The sequence below is a fragment of the Myxine glutinosa genome, chromosome 1 (assembly GCF_964187855.1).
Source record: "Myxine glutinosa chromosome 1, kmMyxGlut1.1, whole genome shotgun sequence".
Taxonomy (NCBI): Eukaryota; Metazoa; Chordata; class Myxini; order Myxiniformes; family Myxinidae; genus Myxine; species Myxine glutinosa.
In genome coordinates this window covers 264,972,149-264,992,605 of record NC_136261.1, presented here as the reverse complement: position 1 = coordinate 264,992,605, position 20,457 = coordinate 264,972,149, and the positions used below count along the sequence as shown (strand labels likewise).

General features: G+C 40.4%; 1 protein-coding gene across 5 annotated transcripts in view; it reads right to left on the bottom strand.

Annotated features, from left to right (window-relative positions):
* Positions 1-20,457, bottom strand: part of LOC137436963 (mitogen-activated protein kinase kinase kinase 20) — a 145,324-nt gene that overhangs the window by 34,785 nt on the left and 90,082 nt on the right. For all 5 annotated transcript variants that reach the window (XM_078786570.1, XM_068131217.2, XM_068131226.2 and 2 more), the window contains 4 exons: positions 15,061-15,190; positions 14,889-14,933; positions 6,726-6,756; positions 6,370-6,509 (listed from right to left, as the gene is read on the bottom strand). In XM_078786570.1, coding sequence (XP_078642696.1) covers positions 6,370-6,509; positions 6,726-6,756; positions 14,889-14,933; positions 15,061-15,190 — 346 coding nt within the window. The remainder of the gene's footprint in view (positions 1-6,369; positions 6,510-6,725; positions 6,757-14,888; positions 14,934-15,060; positions 15,191-20,457) is intronic.

Genomic DNA, 20,457 nt, shown 5'->3' with positions numbered 1-20,457 from the left:
ACCAAAAGTCTAACAGCGGTGTAGCCAGGCTTGTAAAATATTATAAACCACAAACACACATGATTAGCTTTTTAAACAGTCGCTAATGCTGCTTATAACATTAAACAAAGAAATTTGGAGGAATCCAGACATCCATGAGGTAATTTTTACTTACAGAACTGAGTGAAGATCTACTGTAATCTATATACCCCACAAGGGTTGGAGGTGTGCTCATTTACCAAGCAGCTAGCTAGCGCTTGCCAAGCCAGCCGTTCCTTAAGGGTTTTGAATGGAGTGCTTGCTCGAATGCTTAAACCACTTGGAGATCTCTCTACAAGAAACTTGGTAAATGAACACACATCCAATGTTCTTGAGACCCGACATAATCACAGACATAATCACATCACATCACCCCTGTCATGTGACCAGATTCTCAGCTCTGATTGGTATACGTTTGAGGGGACATACATACATACTAGGGTGCATCAAACGCCCAACTATTTAAAAAAAGATGTTGGATTGATCTGTCCCAAATTTTATTTTGTTCCAATCATAAAATAAAGTTGCTATGCAAAATTTGGTAAGGTTTGGACATCATCTTCTGGGTCCACCTCACCATTTCATATTTTGAGTCGGTGGTATCAGAGTTGGAAATTTGACACGCAGCTGTTTTGAGGCCCATAAATAAAAATGAAAGGATTGACTGATTGCTACATATAATAACTCTTTGTAAAGGTATTATTGTGCTCTGTAGCAATATATCATCATCATAGGGATAGGGATACAATTCATTTATATACAAATAGTCAAAATAATGTTTTTTTTCAAAATATGGATATAAAGCTAAATGAAGAGTATTTTTAAAATATAATATATAAATTAAAGAATATCCTGAATGTTGTAGTCATCTTGTCTTTACAGAGATCTTTTAACTAGACAAGATGATTAAAACAATTATTAGGCTATACTCTAATAAAATTGGATAATTGATTTATTTGTTGTACATAATTATGAAATGACATTATTGTTACTAATACTACCTTTTTCTTTCAGATAAAACAATGGATGGCACAGTAAAGAAAGCATCTGTTGCAACAAGAGAGTCCACCAAGGTGTTTGGTCTTGGAAGTGCCATAACTGAACAAGATTCCCAGATCAATGGCACCAGACTTCCAACTTATTTACAAGTACTACGTTGTTTCATGTGGCACGCGGAAGATGGCAAACTTGAACGACGCTCTCGGTGGGAATCAGCAAAGCTTGTACTGCAGAAAGTGACACCATTTTATGGCAAGGCTAATATTCCTATCATCTCTGAACGCAAGGCTATTGAGAAAATTTTCAAACTTGCAGATGATAATTCCAAGCTTAGATCAATCCCTATCAACCGAAGAACAACTCCAGCAAGCATCACAAAGGTGAATCAAATGGAGATGAAATTTATGGAGACATTTCCCTTGTGGCCCAATGATGCTAGTTCTCACATCAAGAATCCTGAAGACTTAGCATTCCTGGAATCTATGAAGACAGATCGCTGTGCAACATTTGGCTGCCAAGATAAACTGTTGGCAGATAAGATGCAGCGTAAAGTGAACCGCGAGGAAAAAGAATCAGAGAGGCGAGCAAGTATGGAGCTGGAGTTCAACATAAATACTACAACTTCAATGGAATTTTGTTGAATCCAAAGCTTTCAAAATCATTGGAATCTCCTGCGATGAAGCTATCTCTGAGGGCCTTTCACTCACTCACCACAGGCAGGTAGGTGGTCTTTCTGTCTTCTACCGACTCCTCTCCGGCCTTGCTCCCCCAGCTCTCTCTGTGCTCTGTCCCCCAAATATTCCTACAGGTCGCACAAGATCTGCCAGCAACCCTCTGATGGTTAAACTGCCGAAATCTCGGCTCTCTGCTCACCTTCACTCTTTCATTCCTCTTTTCTCCCGCCTCTGGAACAAACTCCCACACTCCCTTCAATCCCTCTCCTCCCTCCAGGTCTTTAAAACAGCTGTTCACCACCATCTCTTATCTTCACCCATCCAAAACCTTGATCTTTTCTACCCCCACTAATTCACCCCAGATCCACCTTGTTTGAAATTCCAACTTCTTTCCTGGAAATCCTGGCAGTGTCCATATGTTTATACCTCTCCCACCCCCCCCCCCCCCCCCCTTCACATGCCTCCCCCCCAAAGCCCTCTCCCTCCCACAGATCTCTCGATGTCTCCATGTCTCTCGGACCCTGCTCTCAAATGTTGTGTTTGTGTCCTTCCCCCCCTCTCCCCATCTTGTCTACCGCTCCCGATGTTATTTGTTTTATGTGTCTGTTTGTCTTTGTGTGATTAATGTTCGCTCTTTCACGAGCCTCGATCTTGTATACAAAAAAAACAAAAAAAAACAAAAAACCACTGTGTATAATATTAGTGACAGTGATGAAGAAGTAACTCTTGGACCTTCAACAAGCACACCAACAACCTCAAGAAGTCATCATCGTTTAGTTAGACCTGGCACATCAGTTTTCATTCCACATGACATCCTGAAGATGCCCAGTCTTGTTTCACTGGCAACAAGGATGAAGATGACACCAACCCAACAGGCTGCTTTCACAGAAGCTCTTATTGAAGAAACGGGAGGGGATGTAGCGAAGGTGTCAACATCATATGCTACAGCAGATAAATCAAGACGCAAAATTGGACAGCATATTGCTACTACCTGTAAGGACAAATGGATACCTCCGAAGCTTGCTACGTTGCACTGGGACTCAAAGCTGCTTCCATGCTTAACTAACCAAAACACTTTTGAAGAACGCCTGGCTGTGCTTTTGGGTTCTCAAACTGATATTAAGCTGCTGGGTGTTCCATCCTACAAGCCTGGAACAGACCGTAAACCTGGAGATATAATTGCTCAGCTGACTAATAACCTACTTGAATCATGGAACTGCCAAGAGAATGTTGTCAACTTGACATTTGACACAACTGCATCTAACACCGGCCACATCAGTGCAGCTTGTGTAACAATTCAACAACGGCTTAACAAAGCTCTTCTGTGGTCAGGCTGCAGACACCACATTGGTGAAGTCATTCTTACGCACATTTTTACTGATCTTAAAGTTGAAGCATCTAAGTCACCAGATATCTTCCTCTTCTCAAGGTTTCACAAGAACTTTGAAATGTTTCCACACACATTCAATGAACCACTTTCACGATTTGATCCATCTCAACTAAATGAAGCAGCAACAAGTTTGACAAGTGACTGCAAAATAATGTTCTCAGACTCTGTCACACCGAGCAATCTCTAAGACGTGATGATTATTTGGAATTTGTTGATCTGTGTACTGTATTCCTTGATGGTGAAGTAGCTGAACATCAAATAACCTTCAAGCGTCCTGGTGCACTGCATAAAGCCAGATGGATGGCGAAGCTCCTCTACTCAATCAAATTATGTCTCTTCGAAAAACAAATCGCTGATCTTCCAGCAGGTACAATTACCACAGAAAAACAAGTGCCAAAGATCAGAGAATTTGTCACGTTTGTCACTCTAGTATACAGCTCCTGGTGGATGACATGTACCTCTGTCACCGATGCCCCATGGAATGACCTGCAGCTCATCTCCAAACTGAAACAGTATGAAGCTGTCAATGCTGGAATCTCAAGAAGTGCCCTGAAAGCCTTCAAACGACATCTCTGGTACCTCACAGAAGAGATGGTTCCACTTGCCCTCTTCAGCTCAGTTGTTCCTCATGTCATGACCATCGCCGTGCTCTGGCAGACAGACTTCTGGAGGTTCAGCTAGATTTTTCAGTAACCAACCCACAAGGACGGTTTGGTACTGGGTTTGGAAAGCCCAGATTTCCTGATGACTTGACTGAGAAGACCACTCTGGCTGATTTTGTTGGACCAGATTCATGGTACCTATTTCATCATCTGAAGCTTGACTGGGCATTTCTAGTTACCGATGTTCAAGAATGGACTAACTCTGCAGCCTACCAGACATCATGGACTAATGTTGAAGCCTTGAATGTGGTGAATGACTCTGCAGAAAGGGGAGTTAAGCTTAGCTCTGACTTCCTTTCAGCAGCCAGAAGTGAAGACCACGACCAAAATGTGCTACAAGTTGTTGAGCACAACCGCAAGGAGAAACCGAATCTTCGAAAGTGAGCAGCTCAAGACTAAACTGTCAGAAATATCCATGAAAACTACAGTATCTTTGTTTTGTTTCTATTTTCATGTTCATCCATAGTCAGATGTACTCGTATTAAGATGATAAATGCTAAGATTGTGTATATATGATTCTACTGTAATAAAAATTATATCATTCTGGTATCTATAATACATATGATTATACCAATAAAATCATGATTTTGACTATTTGTGTATAAGTGAATTATATCCCTATCCCTATATATAACCACCTTTAGAGGCCATTTTTCCCCGCAAGCGGGGGTTGGCCTTTTTCGGGAACCGTGGTTGTTGTTGTTTTTCGGTCCCCTTTTTGAAGCAATGTTTTACGGCCGGATGCCCTTCCTGACGCCAACCCTTTTTGCCGCCTTTAACGACAAACAGGGAATTACCAGTGAACTGGTACTCAATTAGCCGACCTCGGAAGGATGACAGGCTGAGTCAACCCCCCTGGCGTTAATTCAACGATCGACTGGGATTCGAACCCAGGATCCTAGGATCCTAAGCTGGCACCCTAGCCGCTAGCCCAACACCAGGGTTTGAATCAACACCACCAACTAGCCCAACACCAACACCCAACACCTATCCCTATGATGATTATATATTGCTACAGAGCACAATAATACCTTTCCAAAGAGCTATTGTATGTAGCAATCGGTCAATCCTTTCATTTTTATTTATGGGCCTCAAAACAGCTGCGTGTCAAATTTCTGACTCTGATACTACCGACTCAAAATCTAATTTGCTGAGGTGGACCCAGAAGATGATATCAAAACCTTACCAAATTTTGCATAGGAACTTTATTTTATGACTGGAACAAAATAAAATTGGGGACAGATTGTTTTCTTGACATAGGGGCGTTTGATGCACCCTAATACATACATACATACATACATACATACATACATACATACATACATACATACATACGGATTGACAAACACTGTTCCAGACGGCTCTGCCTGATGGGCTACGCCGTAAAAATTGAGCAGTTTACCGCTATTGAACACGTTACACTAGTTATTTGTGCCTGTTGTTTGTGTCCTTTATGACGTCCTTAAAAGCAGTAAGTTCCTGGTTGGAATGATTTTCAATTTTGTTTGACTGCTCGACAGGCAGACAGAGTAAAAAAAAAAAACTTCACTCCTCTCTGCGCATGTGCGATCAGGACAAATTCAGAGCCAAAGTCCTGCTAAACTACAAGTTTGTTTTCTGTTCCAAGTTCCACATTGTGTTCAAACTATAACATTCAATTGAAATTAAGTCATTCCTCGATCATACACTGACGTTTGTAGATAGATTGACAGACAGACAGATCAGACAGACAAATAGAAGTGAATCAATTGCTTAGCCCCACTATTCGCTTCGTGTGTGCGGGGTAAATATATTCATGGCAGCCTGTGTACTGAATTAAAATCAGTAATTTATTTGAGATTGTAGTATATTAATGGGTTTGTAACAATTAAAATATTTAACATGCTACGCTACACTATCTTATCTACAATAATAATATGAAGAATTTATTTTAAAAAAATAATTAGAGGCCCACACTCTATCGAGAGTTATATCATGACTAATCCAAAAACATTTTAGGTTACAACTAATTCTGGACGGGTCGCTCCTCTGGCAAAAGATACTCGATTTAAGGCGCAGGAATTCTGAATTTGTCCAGATACCGTTGATAACTAGCCTCCTCTTCCCAAATGATGCCGTAGATCTTTAACGACCACCAACAACCAGCTGGCAGATGGGTCATTTACCTTAATGCCAAATGTGCTCCAAAATGTAGAGACAGAATTATATGCCACTATCAATTTTGCATATGGCTACTTTACAAGTTTGGTAGAACCCTGCATCAATGAAAATAGGTTAGAAAATTGTACAATTCATACAAATCCAAACTTTCCTTGAAAGGGTTACAATTACAATGTAACAATGTAACAAGGTTATTTTACTCCACTTCCCTTGACCTCTGTTTACCTGTACAATATTTTTCCTATATACCTGCTGTTGAATGTACCATTTTATTGAGATCGTAATGAAATTCTTCAAAAGCGTTGATTGCCACAAATAAAAGAACATGAAAAGTTTTACTTTACAGCGAACAAGACTGACAAAAAACTTAGTGTGAGCTGTTTTGGGACTTAGATTAACAACATAGTAATAGTGATGCTGTTTTATATGACAAGAAATGTAAAGCAAGTCCAATTTGATGTCTTACCTTGAGGTGCAGGACGTGGCCCAAGAATGGAATTCCAATAGCATTGAGGTCCTGCCTTGAGAGAACAAGAAGCCGCTGGCCTGTGATATGTTGCTGCTTGAAAAGCTCAGCATACACAGCAAGATCAGGATTCCCATCAGCTTTAGCAGGACATAGCACCAGAAACACAAGTTTATAGCATATAAATATTGTTTAAAGTAAACAAAATTAACCGTTCTTAGATGCACAACTGAACACCTTATGATTGTGGACAACACAATCAATATCTTGCAATGCCTCAAGAAGCCAAATATTAATATAGAATTATGTATTTAATGCAGCATTTATGCTGCAGTATACAAAATGATTATACTCACATGTGTGGCAAAGTTGGGAAATCCAATCAGCCTAAAAGAGAAGAAATATCCATGAGTCACACCAAAGGCAAAATAATATAAAATCCCAAAACCATGCTCAATACTTGAAAATGAATAATATATATACATATATCAATATATATCAATATATATCAATATATATCAATATATATATATATATATATCAATATATATATATATATCAATATATATATATATATATATATATATATATATATATATATATATATATATATATATATATATATATATATATATATATATATATATACAGACTTGGCATTTAATATGGAATATTTTTTTTTTCTTGACTTGGGTTTATTTTCTTAACTCAGTATATCAATCTGGTGAGTTTCTTTTACACTTTGGTGATTTATTTGTTAAAAGAACCATGTCACATTGTCTGCCGCAGCAAGAGGTCAACAACAGGATTATATCACAGGTGGCGTGGCAAAATGTACGGACAGGTGCATTTGATGATTGGCTTCACAGTCGGGTATACAAGGGTTGTTGCGTTCTGTATTAGTGTAAAACAACTGCTGCACGTCTCCAAAAGTTATTGCCGCTTCCTCTGGAGAGGGTCCGTCAACTCGACAATGCTGTTTGTCATGGAGTGGTGGCTTTACGAAATTACGGCATGAAACAGCGTGATATTGCTCGGCAGTATGGCATCACTCAAGGTCAGGTGTCAAAGATCCTGAAACGAAATGCTCAGAGGGGTGTCCCTACTCCAATACCGAGGCCAGGACGTCCCAGCAGAACCACAAGGAGGGATGATCGCCAGCTGCACCGGTTAGGCCGCAATGGCCATACCAAGTCAGCTAATCGGCTTACGGCTGAGTGGCAGCAACTGACAAATGTGCCTGTATCCAGAAGGCTAGTCAACCAACGACTGGTTCAAGCAGGCTATCGTGCCAGGCGTCCCCTGAGAAAGCCACGCCTGACAAGACAACACCGACAGCGCCGATTGCAGTGGGCCAGAGAGCACCGTCAATGGCAGCCAGGACACTGGAATCACGTGACCTTCAGTGACGAGTCGAGATTTCTGGTCTATCGTCAAGATGGCTGCGTCCGAGTGCGCAGACAAGTGCATGAAGCCTACAACAAAGATTGTATAGTGCCAAGAGTCCAAGCTGGAGGTGGTGGGGTGACCGTTTGGGCTGCTTTTCATGCAGGGGGCAAAACTGACCTGGTTGTTCTGAATGGAAACCTGAACCAGTTCAAGTACAGGGCCATTCTGGAAGAAACATTGCTTCCATTTGCTCGTGCAGCCTTTCGAGGAAACTTTGTCTTCCAAGATGACAATGCACGGCCTCATCGTGCTCGCATGATCCAACACTTTCTTGCTGTCTGTGGTGTAGAGCATATGGAGTGGCCTGCCATGTCCCCGGATATGAATCCCATAGAGAACTTGTGGGCAGAATTAACGCATTAAATCAACCACTTGGACCAGCAGCCGACCTCTGTGCGTGAATTGCAGCAGGCTATTGTCACTGCATGACAAGCGATTCCTGTCCAAACCTTGGCAAATCTCGTGAACAGCATGCCTCAACGTGTACGTGCTCTCCTGAATGCTCGTGGGGGTTACACGAAGTACTGAACTGTAATTTTACTGTCCGTAATCGCAGTCGTAATATAACTTTTGTTTTTGTTAAAAAAAAATTTGGCTAATGTGCAAAATAAAGAGATACTTCTGGAAAACGTACAGAAGTTTAACACAGTACTGTCCATGAATTGAGTTCGATATCAATTTACATCACTTTCAAGGATCAATTTATTTGTTTCGAAATGTCAAATGTGTTTTTTGTTTCTTTTAAAGGTCACATTAACAAAATCTAGAATAATTTCAACATAATTCCAATGAACTTTTGGTTCTAAGACATCTAGAAAAGTAAGTTCACCCCCACAAAAAAAATATTCCATATTAAATGCCAAGTCTGTATATATATATATATATATATATATATATATATATATATATATATACACACACCACCGGTCAAACGTTTTAGAACACCTCAATTTTTCCAGTTTTTATTGAAATTTAAGCAATTCAAGTCCAGTGAATAACCTGAAATGGTACAAAGGTAAGCAGTAAACTGCTCGAGGTTTAAAAAAAGTTTAGGTTAGCAGAAACGGGAATATAATGTAAATTGCACAGTTATATTCTAAAAAAAAGGCCTTCTTCAGGGAACAAGTAATGGGTTAACAACTTACAGCTGTTCTGCAGCAATGTAAGTAAATTAAGCCTTGAAAGTTGATGCAAACAATTCCTACAGGTGTCCCAACCTCTGCTGATTACTTGATTACAAACCCCCTGTCTGTACAAAAGCAGTATTGGAACAGACTGTTATTACACCCTCTGAAGCATTATTTGGACAATATTGCACTGCAGGCAGTAGTATATTGGAAACTGGAGGAAACTCTGACAGGAAGAGGTCTGGCAGACCCAAAGCCACAACAGAATCAGAAGAGAAGTTTCTGAGAGTCAACAGCTTGCGTGATAGGTGGCTCACAGGACAACAGCTTCAAGCACAGCTTAACACTGGTCGAAGTAAGCAAGTCTCAGTTTCAACTGTGAAGAGAAGACTTCGAGCTGCAGGTTTGACAGGTCGAGTGGCAGTAAGAAAGCCATTGCTAAGATGGCAAAATAAGAAAAAGAGGCTTGCCTGGGCCATGAAGCACCGCCAGTGGACTACTGAAGACTGGAAGAAGGTCTTATGCACCGATGAATCAAAATTTGAAATCTTTGGTTCATCACGCAGGGTTTTTGTACGCCGTCGAGCAGGCGAAAGGATGGTTCCTCAGTGCGTGACACCAACTGTCAAGCATGGAGGAGGAAGCGTGGTGATCTGGGGCTCTTTTGCTGGATCCAGAGTCGGCGACTTGCACAGAGTGACTGGCACCCTGAACCAAAAGGGCGGCCACAGCATTTTGCAGCGCCATGCAATACGCTCTGGTATATGCCTAGTTGGTCAGGGGGTTCATCCTACAGCAAGATAATGACCCTAAACACACCTCCAGGCTATGTCAAAACTACCTTCGAGGAAAAGAACAAGATGGTAGGCTTCAAATCATGGAATGGCCAGCACAGTCTCCAGACTTAAACCCCATCGAGCTGGTTTGGGATGAACTGGACAGAAGGGTGAAAGCAAAGCAACCTACAAGTGCAACACATTTGTGCAACAGTGTTGGGAAGAACTCCCCGAACAATATTTGATTTCCATTGTAGAAAGAACACCACGAGTGTGTTCGGCAGTTATATCTGCAAAAGGTGACTACTTTGCTGAGTCAAAAATTTAAATTAAATTTTGTTAAACAAAATGATTCTATGATTTCTTTTTTTATCTCCAATTGTTTATTTGTTCTATGCTTAATTTCAGAGTACATTGAGACATTAAACTGCGTAAATTTCAATAAAAACTGGAAAAATTGAGGTGTTCTAAAACTTTTGACCGGTAGTGTGTATATATATATGTCACGCTACCAGATTGTTGTACCAGATGCGCTAAACTTCTACTGCGTATAAACGCCGTTGAAAGGCGGCGCCGCGTGTTTCACCGTTTTCGCTTCCGGATTGATCGTTTATCAGCAATAAACCGCCGGAAATATACCTTTATTGGCCATCTGGTGACTCTGCTGCTGTTGGTGGCAAGCGTGCCAAGCCAAACTGCTCTCACTGTAAGCCGGCCGGCCATCGCAGAAGCAACATGGGTGTTGTGACCTGTCCACTACTTATATGACAATCTGATTCATTTTGTTGACTCATGACTGAAAATGATTGAGACAGTCATTATAGTTTGTGCAATTGATAAGACCTGTGCATGCTGCTCAGTGCTGTGCATCCAGTGTGCATGATATTTTATTCATATACTAGACAAAGAATATCGTTTACTGAACAATGCTGTACTTGTATGTACTTTGTGAATTAGGCTCACAAGACAATGACTTGACCTTTGAATCACACTTCTGGCGGCCAACTTTATATCCCGTGGGGTTTTCAAGTGTAAGTAGTATGATGCCACATGCATTTCTTGTCCTTCATGGATAAGTCAAGCCTTGTGTACATACTTCTTGTAAATGGTGCTTCACCAAACATGTGTGTGAAAATTCTATACATGTAGGCCTACTCGTCATTTTGCCTTGATATTTTGGCATGACAGCTTGGGCTAGCGTACAGATGGGGGGGCGAGGATTTACAGTATTTGTGCACAGTTGCAATGCAGATTATGCTTGAAGATTCAATGCAGATTATGCTGCACATAATAAATACAGCAGTAGTAGAAGAAACATGAGCGTGTTTGTTTCCCATAAATTCCAATTAAAATCAGTGCTGGTCACAACTCATTTGCTAGGAAAAAGTGAAAAATACAGAATATTGGCAAGGTGTCAAAATTTTTTGGCACTCAGCCAATAACTCTTTTGGTACTTTTATTTACTTTACTTGTCCAACATCATGCTTGAAAAAAACCTTTAGAACCCCAGAAATTGATTCTGACTGTAAATTACTGGTTGGTATTTTTTGTGAAATTTTCTAGATTTCCTGGCATGAAAAGTTGAAAAACTTGACATTTTGGGTAACACATGAATATTGAAATTTTTGTTTTCATGCATTTGTAATTGCCCAATTTGACCAACCCTGCTATTTTATGGAGGTACAGGGTTGGTACTTTAATGCTGCAGGTAGAACTCTAAATCCATAATTTGAGCATCTGGTACAAGAATATGGTAGCGTGACATGTATATATATATATATATATATATATATATATATATATATATATATATATACTGTATATATATATATACTGTATATATATATATATATATATATATATATATATATATATATATATAATATATATATATATATATATATATATATACTGTATACATATATATATATATATATATATATATATATATATATATATATATATATATATATATATATAGTATATATATATACAGTATATATATATATAAATATATATATATATATATATGTATATAAATATATATATATATATATATATATATATATATATGTATATAAATATATATATATATATATATATATATATATATATATATATGTATATAAATATGTATATATATATATATATATATATATATATATATATATATATATATATATATATATATATATATATATATATATATCTTTAGGTTACAACTAATTTCCTGCATCCATATATCTACAGTTGTGGCCAAAATTGTTGAAATGAAAAAATATTTTGGTATCCACATATGTATTTCTTTGGTTTGCAGTGGAACAAAACAAAAAAGGCTGAAAAAACTACTAAATCTTTGCTTAATCCACACAGAAATCCTAAAATGGCCCGGACAATATTATTGGCAGCTTTTATAAGTTGTTAGAAATAATTCAATTTCAAGCAGGTGATTCTCCTTTACTTTGGAATTGAACTCACCTATGGTGAGTTGCAGGTGCCTGCAATATAAAAAAAATCACTCATTCAACCAGTTTGAAGAGAGAAAAGGAGTCATTCTGCTGTTTTGTGTCACTGTGTGTTCCGCAATGACCATGGAGAAAAGAAAGAAAACCAGAGAATTGGCTGAGGAGGTCAGACACGATTGTAGCCAAGCATGGACAATCTCAAGGCTATAAGTCCATCTGCATATACTTTGATGTTCCTGTGTCCACCGTACACAATGTTATCAGAAAGTTAAATCCCATGTCACTGTAGCCAACCTCCCTAGACGTGGCCGCAAGAGAAAACTTGATCAGAGATTGCAACAAAGGATTGTTTGAATGGTGGAGAAAGCACCTCGATCAACTGCCAAACAGATTCAAGCTGACCTTCAGACACAAGATACGACAGTTTCAACTCGCACCATCCGTCGCCAACTCAATGAAAGGGGTTCTATGGTGGGAGATCCAGGAGGACCCCACTGCTGAGAGAGAAACATGAGAAAGCCTGACTGGAGTTTTCCAAAATACACCTGAACAAGCCAAAATCCTTGTGGGATAAAGTCCTGCGGACAGATGAGACCAAATTAGAGCTTTTTGGTAAAGCACATCATCTCTATGTTTACAGAAAACAAAATGAAGCCTTCAAAGGAAGGAACACCTTCCCTACAGTCAAACATGGAGGATGTTAAGTGATGTGTTAGGGTTGCTGTGCTGCCTCTGGCACTGGGTGCCTTGAATGTGTGCATGGCATCATGAAATCAGGAGATTACCAAGGCATTTTGGAGCGCAATGTTCAACCCAGTGTCAGAAAGCTGGGTCTCTGTCGAAGGTCAGGGGTCTTGCAGCAGGACAATGACCCCAAACACACTTCAAAAAGCACCCAGGAATGGTTCAACACAAAACGCTGGACTGTTCTGAAATGTCCAGCAATGAGTCCAGATCTAAATCCCATTGAACACCTGTGGGTAGATCTGAAAACAGCAGTTGGGAGAAGGCACCCTTCAAATCTGGGAGAACTGGAGCAGTTTGCACAAGAAGAGTGGGTCAAACTGCCAAACTGCCTCTCGGTGTAGGAAGCTCATTCAAGGCTATAGGAAGCGCTTGACTGCAGTTATTTTGTCCAAATATTGTGCTAACAAATATTAAGTCTGGGGTGTAAATAATTTTGTCAATGCCATTTCTTTTTCTTTTCTGATTTAAAAGGATATATGAAGTTCTGAATCAAAAACAATGGTTCTGTAATATTAACAGTGAAATAAAGATTTGTGGAGGCCAAATACTTTTGTCAATTTCAACTTATTTTTTGAGAAAATTGTGAGTTATTTGAAAACAGTGCAAGGGTGCCAATATTTTTGGCCATGACTATATATATATATATATATATATATATATATATATATATATATATATATATATATATATATATATATATATATATATATATATATATATATATATAAATAAATATATACATACATGCAGTGCCTATAGAAAGTTTTTACCCCCTTTCAAAATTTTCACCATTTGTTGCCTTTTAGCCTCGAATTAACATGCATAAAATCAGACGTTTCCACATTCATTTGCACATCATAACCCACAACTTCCAAGTGAAAAACAAATTCGACAAATTTCAGAAAATGAATTAAAAATACAAAACAAGATATCTTGGTTGGATAAGTGTTCCTCCCCCCCCGCCCCCCCCCTCTCCCACCTCCCCCCCTTCACCCCTTTGTAATAGCAATTGTAAATTAGCTCAGGTGTAAGCAATCACCTTCAAAATCACACACCACGTTAACAGCTGCATTAAATTGTAGCGATTCTGATTATTTCAGCATAAAAGCAGCTGTTCCTGTAGGTTTCCTCTGCTGGGTAGTACTTTTCACAGCAGAGACTGAACCATGAGCACCAAAGAGCTTTCAAAAGACCTCTGGGATAAAGTTGTGGAAAGGCATAGATCAGGAGATAGGTATAAATATATTTCAAAGGCCTTGAATATCCCTTGGAGCACAGTCAAGACAATCATTAAGAAGTGGAAGGCATATGGTGCTACCAAGACCCTGCCTAGATCAGGCTGTCCCTCCAAACTGGATGACCAAGCAAGGAGGAGACTGATCAGAGAAGCCACCAAGAGGCCAATGGCAACTTTTAAAGAGCTACAGATCTTTATGGGAAAGTTGCCCAAGCACTCCACAAGTCTGGCCTGTGCAGTAGGGTGGCAAGAAGGAAGCCATTACTCAAAAAAGCCCACCTTGAGTCCCACTTGAGGTATGCAAAAAACCACTCTGGAGATTCTGTAGCCATGTGGCAAAAAGTTTTGTGGTTTGAAAACCAAGATGGAATTTTTTGGCCTAAATGCAAAACGTTACATTTGACGCAAGCCCAACACAACACATAACCCAAAGAACAACATCCTTACTGTGAACCATGGTGGTGACAGCATCATCTTATGGGGATGTTTCTCATCAGCAAGGACTGACATACTTGGCAGAATAGAAGGGAAAGTGGATGGAGCAAAATACAGAAAAATACTGGAGGATTTTTTTTCAAACCTACTGCCCTCTGCAACAAAGCTGAAATTGGGATGGAAGTTCACCTTTCAGAATGACAACGACCTGAAGCACACAGCCAAAGCTACCCTTGAGTGGTTGAGGAACAAAAATATTTCCACCTTTATTACGTCTACTTACGACATCGTCTTCTGTCCATTTGTAAACATCGATGTCTGCAGACACCTGAAGATGATCAAGTCAGCAGTGAGAAAGGAAAGGAGACAAAGAAAAGAAAAACTCAATAATTTAGTGACCATCGTCAGCTAATCGGCCTCAGGCAAATTATATTATTGGACTATGGACTACTTACTCCAGAATCCCTCATGAGGTTGTACTCTAGTATCTTCAGTCTGCGCTCACGATCACGCAAGATCTGTTCTTTGTTGCTCAGTTCTCTTTCCAGCTTCTTTAGATGGTCCAGTGTGGCTTCAATCTCACCCCTAGGAACATATCCCATGTATGAACAGTCAGGATGTGTGTAAGTCGAGTCAGGGCGGTTGAGTCAAGGTAAAACTCAGACACCATTATTCCTCCATTTAACTTTCTTTTTTTTTTTTAAATAAAAAGAGCACTGCAACCTAATTATTTAAGCATTTCATCTGAATCTTCTACTTGCATAAAACTTATCGAAAACCAATATGCTGTGTTTCCTTTGGTCAACCCTCTCTTTTTCCTGTTCACTCATTCCCTTATTTGTATCCAACTGTGACCCTACTTTGACTTCATTGGCTGTTTACCCTCTTCCACCCCACTCTTCCATGAGTCTAAAGGTAGTATATGAAAAAATAAAACGTTTCTCGCAACCCTCAATTCTAATTCTGCAACTAGACCGGACGGCATCAGTTCACGTGTCTTTAAAAACCTGTTCTGTTGCTCTAGCATACATCCTATTTCTGTTCTGTTCACCCTATCAGTTGCTCTAAGTCATCTTCCAACTGCTTGGAATTCAGCCAATATCACAGTATGAGATAAAACATAGGGGCAATATCCCTGGCGCTCACCTGGTAGAATAAACAGTATACTACACCGAATAAAGGTATTTTAAACGAATTTCAATGGTCGCTAGAAGACAGGGCATCATGTAGAATCATACTATCATAATCATAAGACTTTAAACAACCAAACAAAAAAATACTTATTTCGGGGGGAAACCCCTCCCCCTCCCCCAACCCCACATACCTTCTAAGACACCAATATTTCTAATGCCTTGAACAAACATTGGTACATCATGGGTGATGAAGTTTGGGGTGAAGTTTCATCAAAATCGTGTGTGTAGTTTCAGAGGAAAAAGCAAATTCCTATTTTGGGGGTCAAACCTGCATGCACTTTGACCCCTGGTAAACCCCCTTAGACCCCGATTTTTTAAAATGTCGTGAACAAACTTCAGTCACAACACAACAAATATAATTTCTGCCAAGTTTGGTCACAATCCCTTCAGCGGTTTCAGGGAAGAAGTTCTAAGTGTTTACGGACGGACTGACGGACTGACTGACAGACGGACGGACGACGCGCCATCACATAAGCTCCCCTGAAATTCGTTACAGGTGAGCTAACAAGGTGCAAAACCGGATATGCTAAAACCGCATACGAAGTAAGATCACAGAATCCATTATCATAGTTGACATCAAATCCTTCCTTTTCTCTGAAGGCCGCCTTAACTCAGATCATCAATTGAGATCGAGACCAGATCACTCTATCTTGGACATGCTGCTTCTATTCGCCAAACAATGGATGGAGGCCCATAAGGTCAGCCATGAGATCAGGGCCTTTTCTCGAGACATATCTCGAGCATTCAATATAGTCTGGCATCCTGCCTTACTTTCCAAATTCTCTCCTTATGGCATTCAAGGAAAACTCCACATATGGCACATGAAAACTGTCTTGGGGCACTTTTGCCTTGACTTCCTCTACTCTCGTAGCCAATGTGTGGGTCTCAGTGGGATCTCCTCGTCTCCTCTCCCTGTCAAGGCAAAATAGCCCCAAGACAGTTTTCTGGGACCAGTCCTATTCCTGATCTTCATCAATCATCTCTCTGACTCTCTGGAAAATCTGCTTTATCTATTTGCTGATGACTCCACAATCTGCTGTGACATCCCTCATCCTTCAGACAGACAGGCCTCCCTTCAGATCTCATCCAAAATCACAAACTGGTCAAACACTTGGAGTATGTCCGTCAATCCTGACAATTCTCACTCTCACTATCTCTCTCCAAAAGGACCGTCTGGCAAACCCTCATATCTACTTTCTTAACAATCCTCTTGAGGAAATTCAATCATTCAAACGCCAGCATCTCACTATCAGCCATGATATTTCTTGGGCAAATCAAATTTCTAAGTTGGTCTCCAAAGCCAGGCATGGACTGGTTATCCGCCATCGTGTAGTCTTTCCTTCACAGAGTCCCCACAAATTTATTGTGAAAGAATTCCCAGTTTTTTCCAGGTTATTTTCCAAACTTGTTTGTGGGTGACTATGCAGTTTGCTTCCAAAATAAAAGAAGATACAGAGTAAACTTGTTCAATTTTGTAAAAAACGAAAACTATCAAGTTTGCAAAAGGAAGCATTTACATCTTCTTATTAGAAAAAAGGAGTTGTAATTAGATACCATGTACAGTATGTAACACATACATGCAAAAGGAGGAGGTGAGATAGGAGGGAAGGAAAAGGTGAGGAGGTAATTGTTGTAGCAGTCTTGAACACTCATTATTTTCTCTAATTTTCCGATCTCTCTGACCTAATTGGCTTTTGCCCAGGTTATTGTCCCCCGTCGCACCCCGGAGCGAAAGGGGGACTATGGTTTTCCCGTCCGTCCGTGCATCCATCCGTGCGTGCGTACGTGCGTGCGTGCGTAAGCGAAGGACCGAATTCTAATTTGGTGTGTGGGTGCAACCCACGTCAAAATCCAAGATGGCCGCCGCCATGTATGTCTGAACCTTGTGAGCGGAATATCTTGAAAAATAAGCGAAGTACCAACTTCTAATCTGGTGTGTGGGTGTATCTCGGCATAAGGAAGAACCCTATTGAAAATTGGGTCGCCACGTCAAAATACAAGATGGCCGCCTTGCGTCTTCCACTCTGTCAACTCACATCACTTCACCGACGGGGGACCTAGTTTTCCTTGGATATGCTGTTTATATGATGTTAAGCATGGATGGATGCCCTCAATCTCAAACATAAGGTCAGGGCTGTCAGTGGGCATCTGCCACAGATTGGATTCTGTCTTGCACCTTACCCTGGTTTCTAAACCACCAGTTAATGGTATCGAGAGTTCCCTCATAGAATGGCTATCAAATTTCCAATGTGCTCACTCACACACAAGTTTGCTTTGGCCAGAATATAGACGATAAGAGAGATGTTTGTCTGTGTCGCCATTTTTTTCAGTTGGCAAAACGCATCTTAGTCAAACTTTCAGTGATTCATCAGTGAGTGCCACCCGTGGAGTGTTTAAGGCCAAAACAATTTAACATTTAGAAAAACAAAAGTTGGATTTTTTTTAAATCGCTCTATCATGTCGAAGCCTTTATAACTATATGAAAGGTAACTAATACTCAATGATCCCCGACCCCATTCCTTAGTGGGTGTAGGTAAGTGTTTTAGGTACCCACAAATAATAGGGAAAAAAATAAAATTTGAATTCTTCAAAATCCCAACAGGATTAGAACAGCACTGGGTGCTGTTCTAATCAGAAGAATATAGTTCTAATCAAAAAAATAAGCCTGCGGTTACTTTGCTGCATCATTTTCTGGGGACGCGGCTGCATGTGCTGCTGATGCAAACCCCCTTTTATTACCAGTCAGTTTGTATTCATTTTGCGGACCTCGGAAGGATGACAGGCTGTCAACCCACCTGGTGTTAATCCAACAGCTGACAGGGGCTCAATTTCAGGACCTTAAGATCTCAAACCAGCCACCTCAATGGTTAAGCCAACACCAGGCTGACCAGTTGGTATGTAATGAATAAACAAATAAATAGCCCCTTATTTTATTGTCAACACAAACCCAGAAGAGTCGCTCCACCTGATCTAGTTAGTGGAGTCAGTGCACACCAAGTTGTTGACACTTGAAACACCATCAGGGCAACTTGGGATGGACACCAAAATGCTGTTTATGGGCTGCACCACAAATACATCACTAAATCAAATAAATGTTTTAAATATAGCACAATATTCATCACACTAAAAACTTAGTTACCTTTTTGTATTTTCTTCTACAGTGTATAATACCTTGTTCATGTAATAATCTGTTGAGTACCTGTGGGTGTTGTCAATCTGGATGTGATAGGTGAATGTTTTCATCTATCTATAATTCCAGTAATCTCTGTGTGTTTGTTTGTACGTTTGTACGTTTGTACGTTTGTTTGTTTGTCTGTGACCGCTGTTTCTCGACAACCACGGGTCCGATATACTTTAAACTTGCCAGGTATATTGCTGGGGACCCGAGGATGTGCCTTTTCAAGGTTTGAAATTAATCGGACACGTACTTACCGAGCTATGGCGATTTAGCCGTTCGCCGTTCGCTTTGGCGTTGCGAATGGACCAAACCATTGCATGTAAATAGAGGGGGGGGGTTCTGTGGTCGTTGCGAATGGACCAAACCATTCATGTAAATAGAGGGGGGGGGGGTTCTGTGGTCGTTACTGCCACGTGGTTTCAAAGTTTTTTTTTGTTGTTGTTGTTTGCACGCATGTTTTTTTGCACCCACGTACGGGCACGCCCTAGGATGTTTACACACACACACCCCTACACAAATTTTTTTTTTTTTTTTTTTTGGCAAGGAACGGGCACCCACGTACGGGCACGTCCTAGCTTATATATAGTACGGGCATGCCCTAGTATTAACAATGTGATTAAGGCCACACAATTAAGCAATTGTACAATGTTCATGGCTTATGAATACTTACACAAATGTAAAATTTCTGAGAAATGTTGCATTTTGAATTGAACACTCTGCCGTGTTAAATCCTTAAATCACACAGAGTAGCTTTGTTGATGAGATGGGCAAAAACAAACAAACAACGAAACCAGGAATGCACAAACAAATGTTTGATTGCGCAAATTAAGGGTAATATTGTAGAATTGTGTGCTTATAAGTGGAATAAGCACGAGTATTTCTTCCCATGCATATCTTCGTCATGCTATTCGAGTCTTGTATTCTACACACCTGGCCATTGTGTTTGTGTCCAACAGGTTGGCACAGAGGAAGCACACCTGATTTTGAGGAGTCCAGTCTGGTATCGATTCCTGATCTGATACAAACCATCAGGTAGATTTACAGGCAGGGCATTGTGTGAATGAGTGCACCGTCCATTCGATGAGCCTTAAGTTTAGGACCCATTTGCTAACATTGATTGCTGATGGACATGTTACCTGTTTGAGTGATTGTGATCTCAGGGGAACGCGCTGTTGGCCACGATCGCAGCGTCGCGAGAACGCGCTGTTGGCCACGCTTGTAGCGTCGCGAGAAGGAGCTGTTGGCCACGATTGTAGCGTCACGAGAACGCGCTGTTGGCCACGATTGTAGCGTCGCCAGATCGCGCTGTTGGCCACGCTTGTAGCGTCGCGAGAACGCACTGTTGCCACGCTTGTAGCGTCGCGAGAAGGAGCTGTTGGCCACGATTGTAGCATTGCGAGAACGCGCTGTTGGCCACGATTGTAGCGTCGCCAGATCGCGCTGCTGGCCACGATTGTAGCGTCGCGAGAACGCACTGTTGG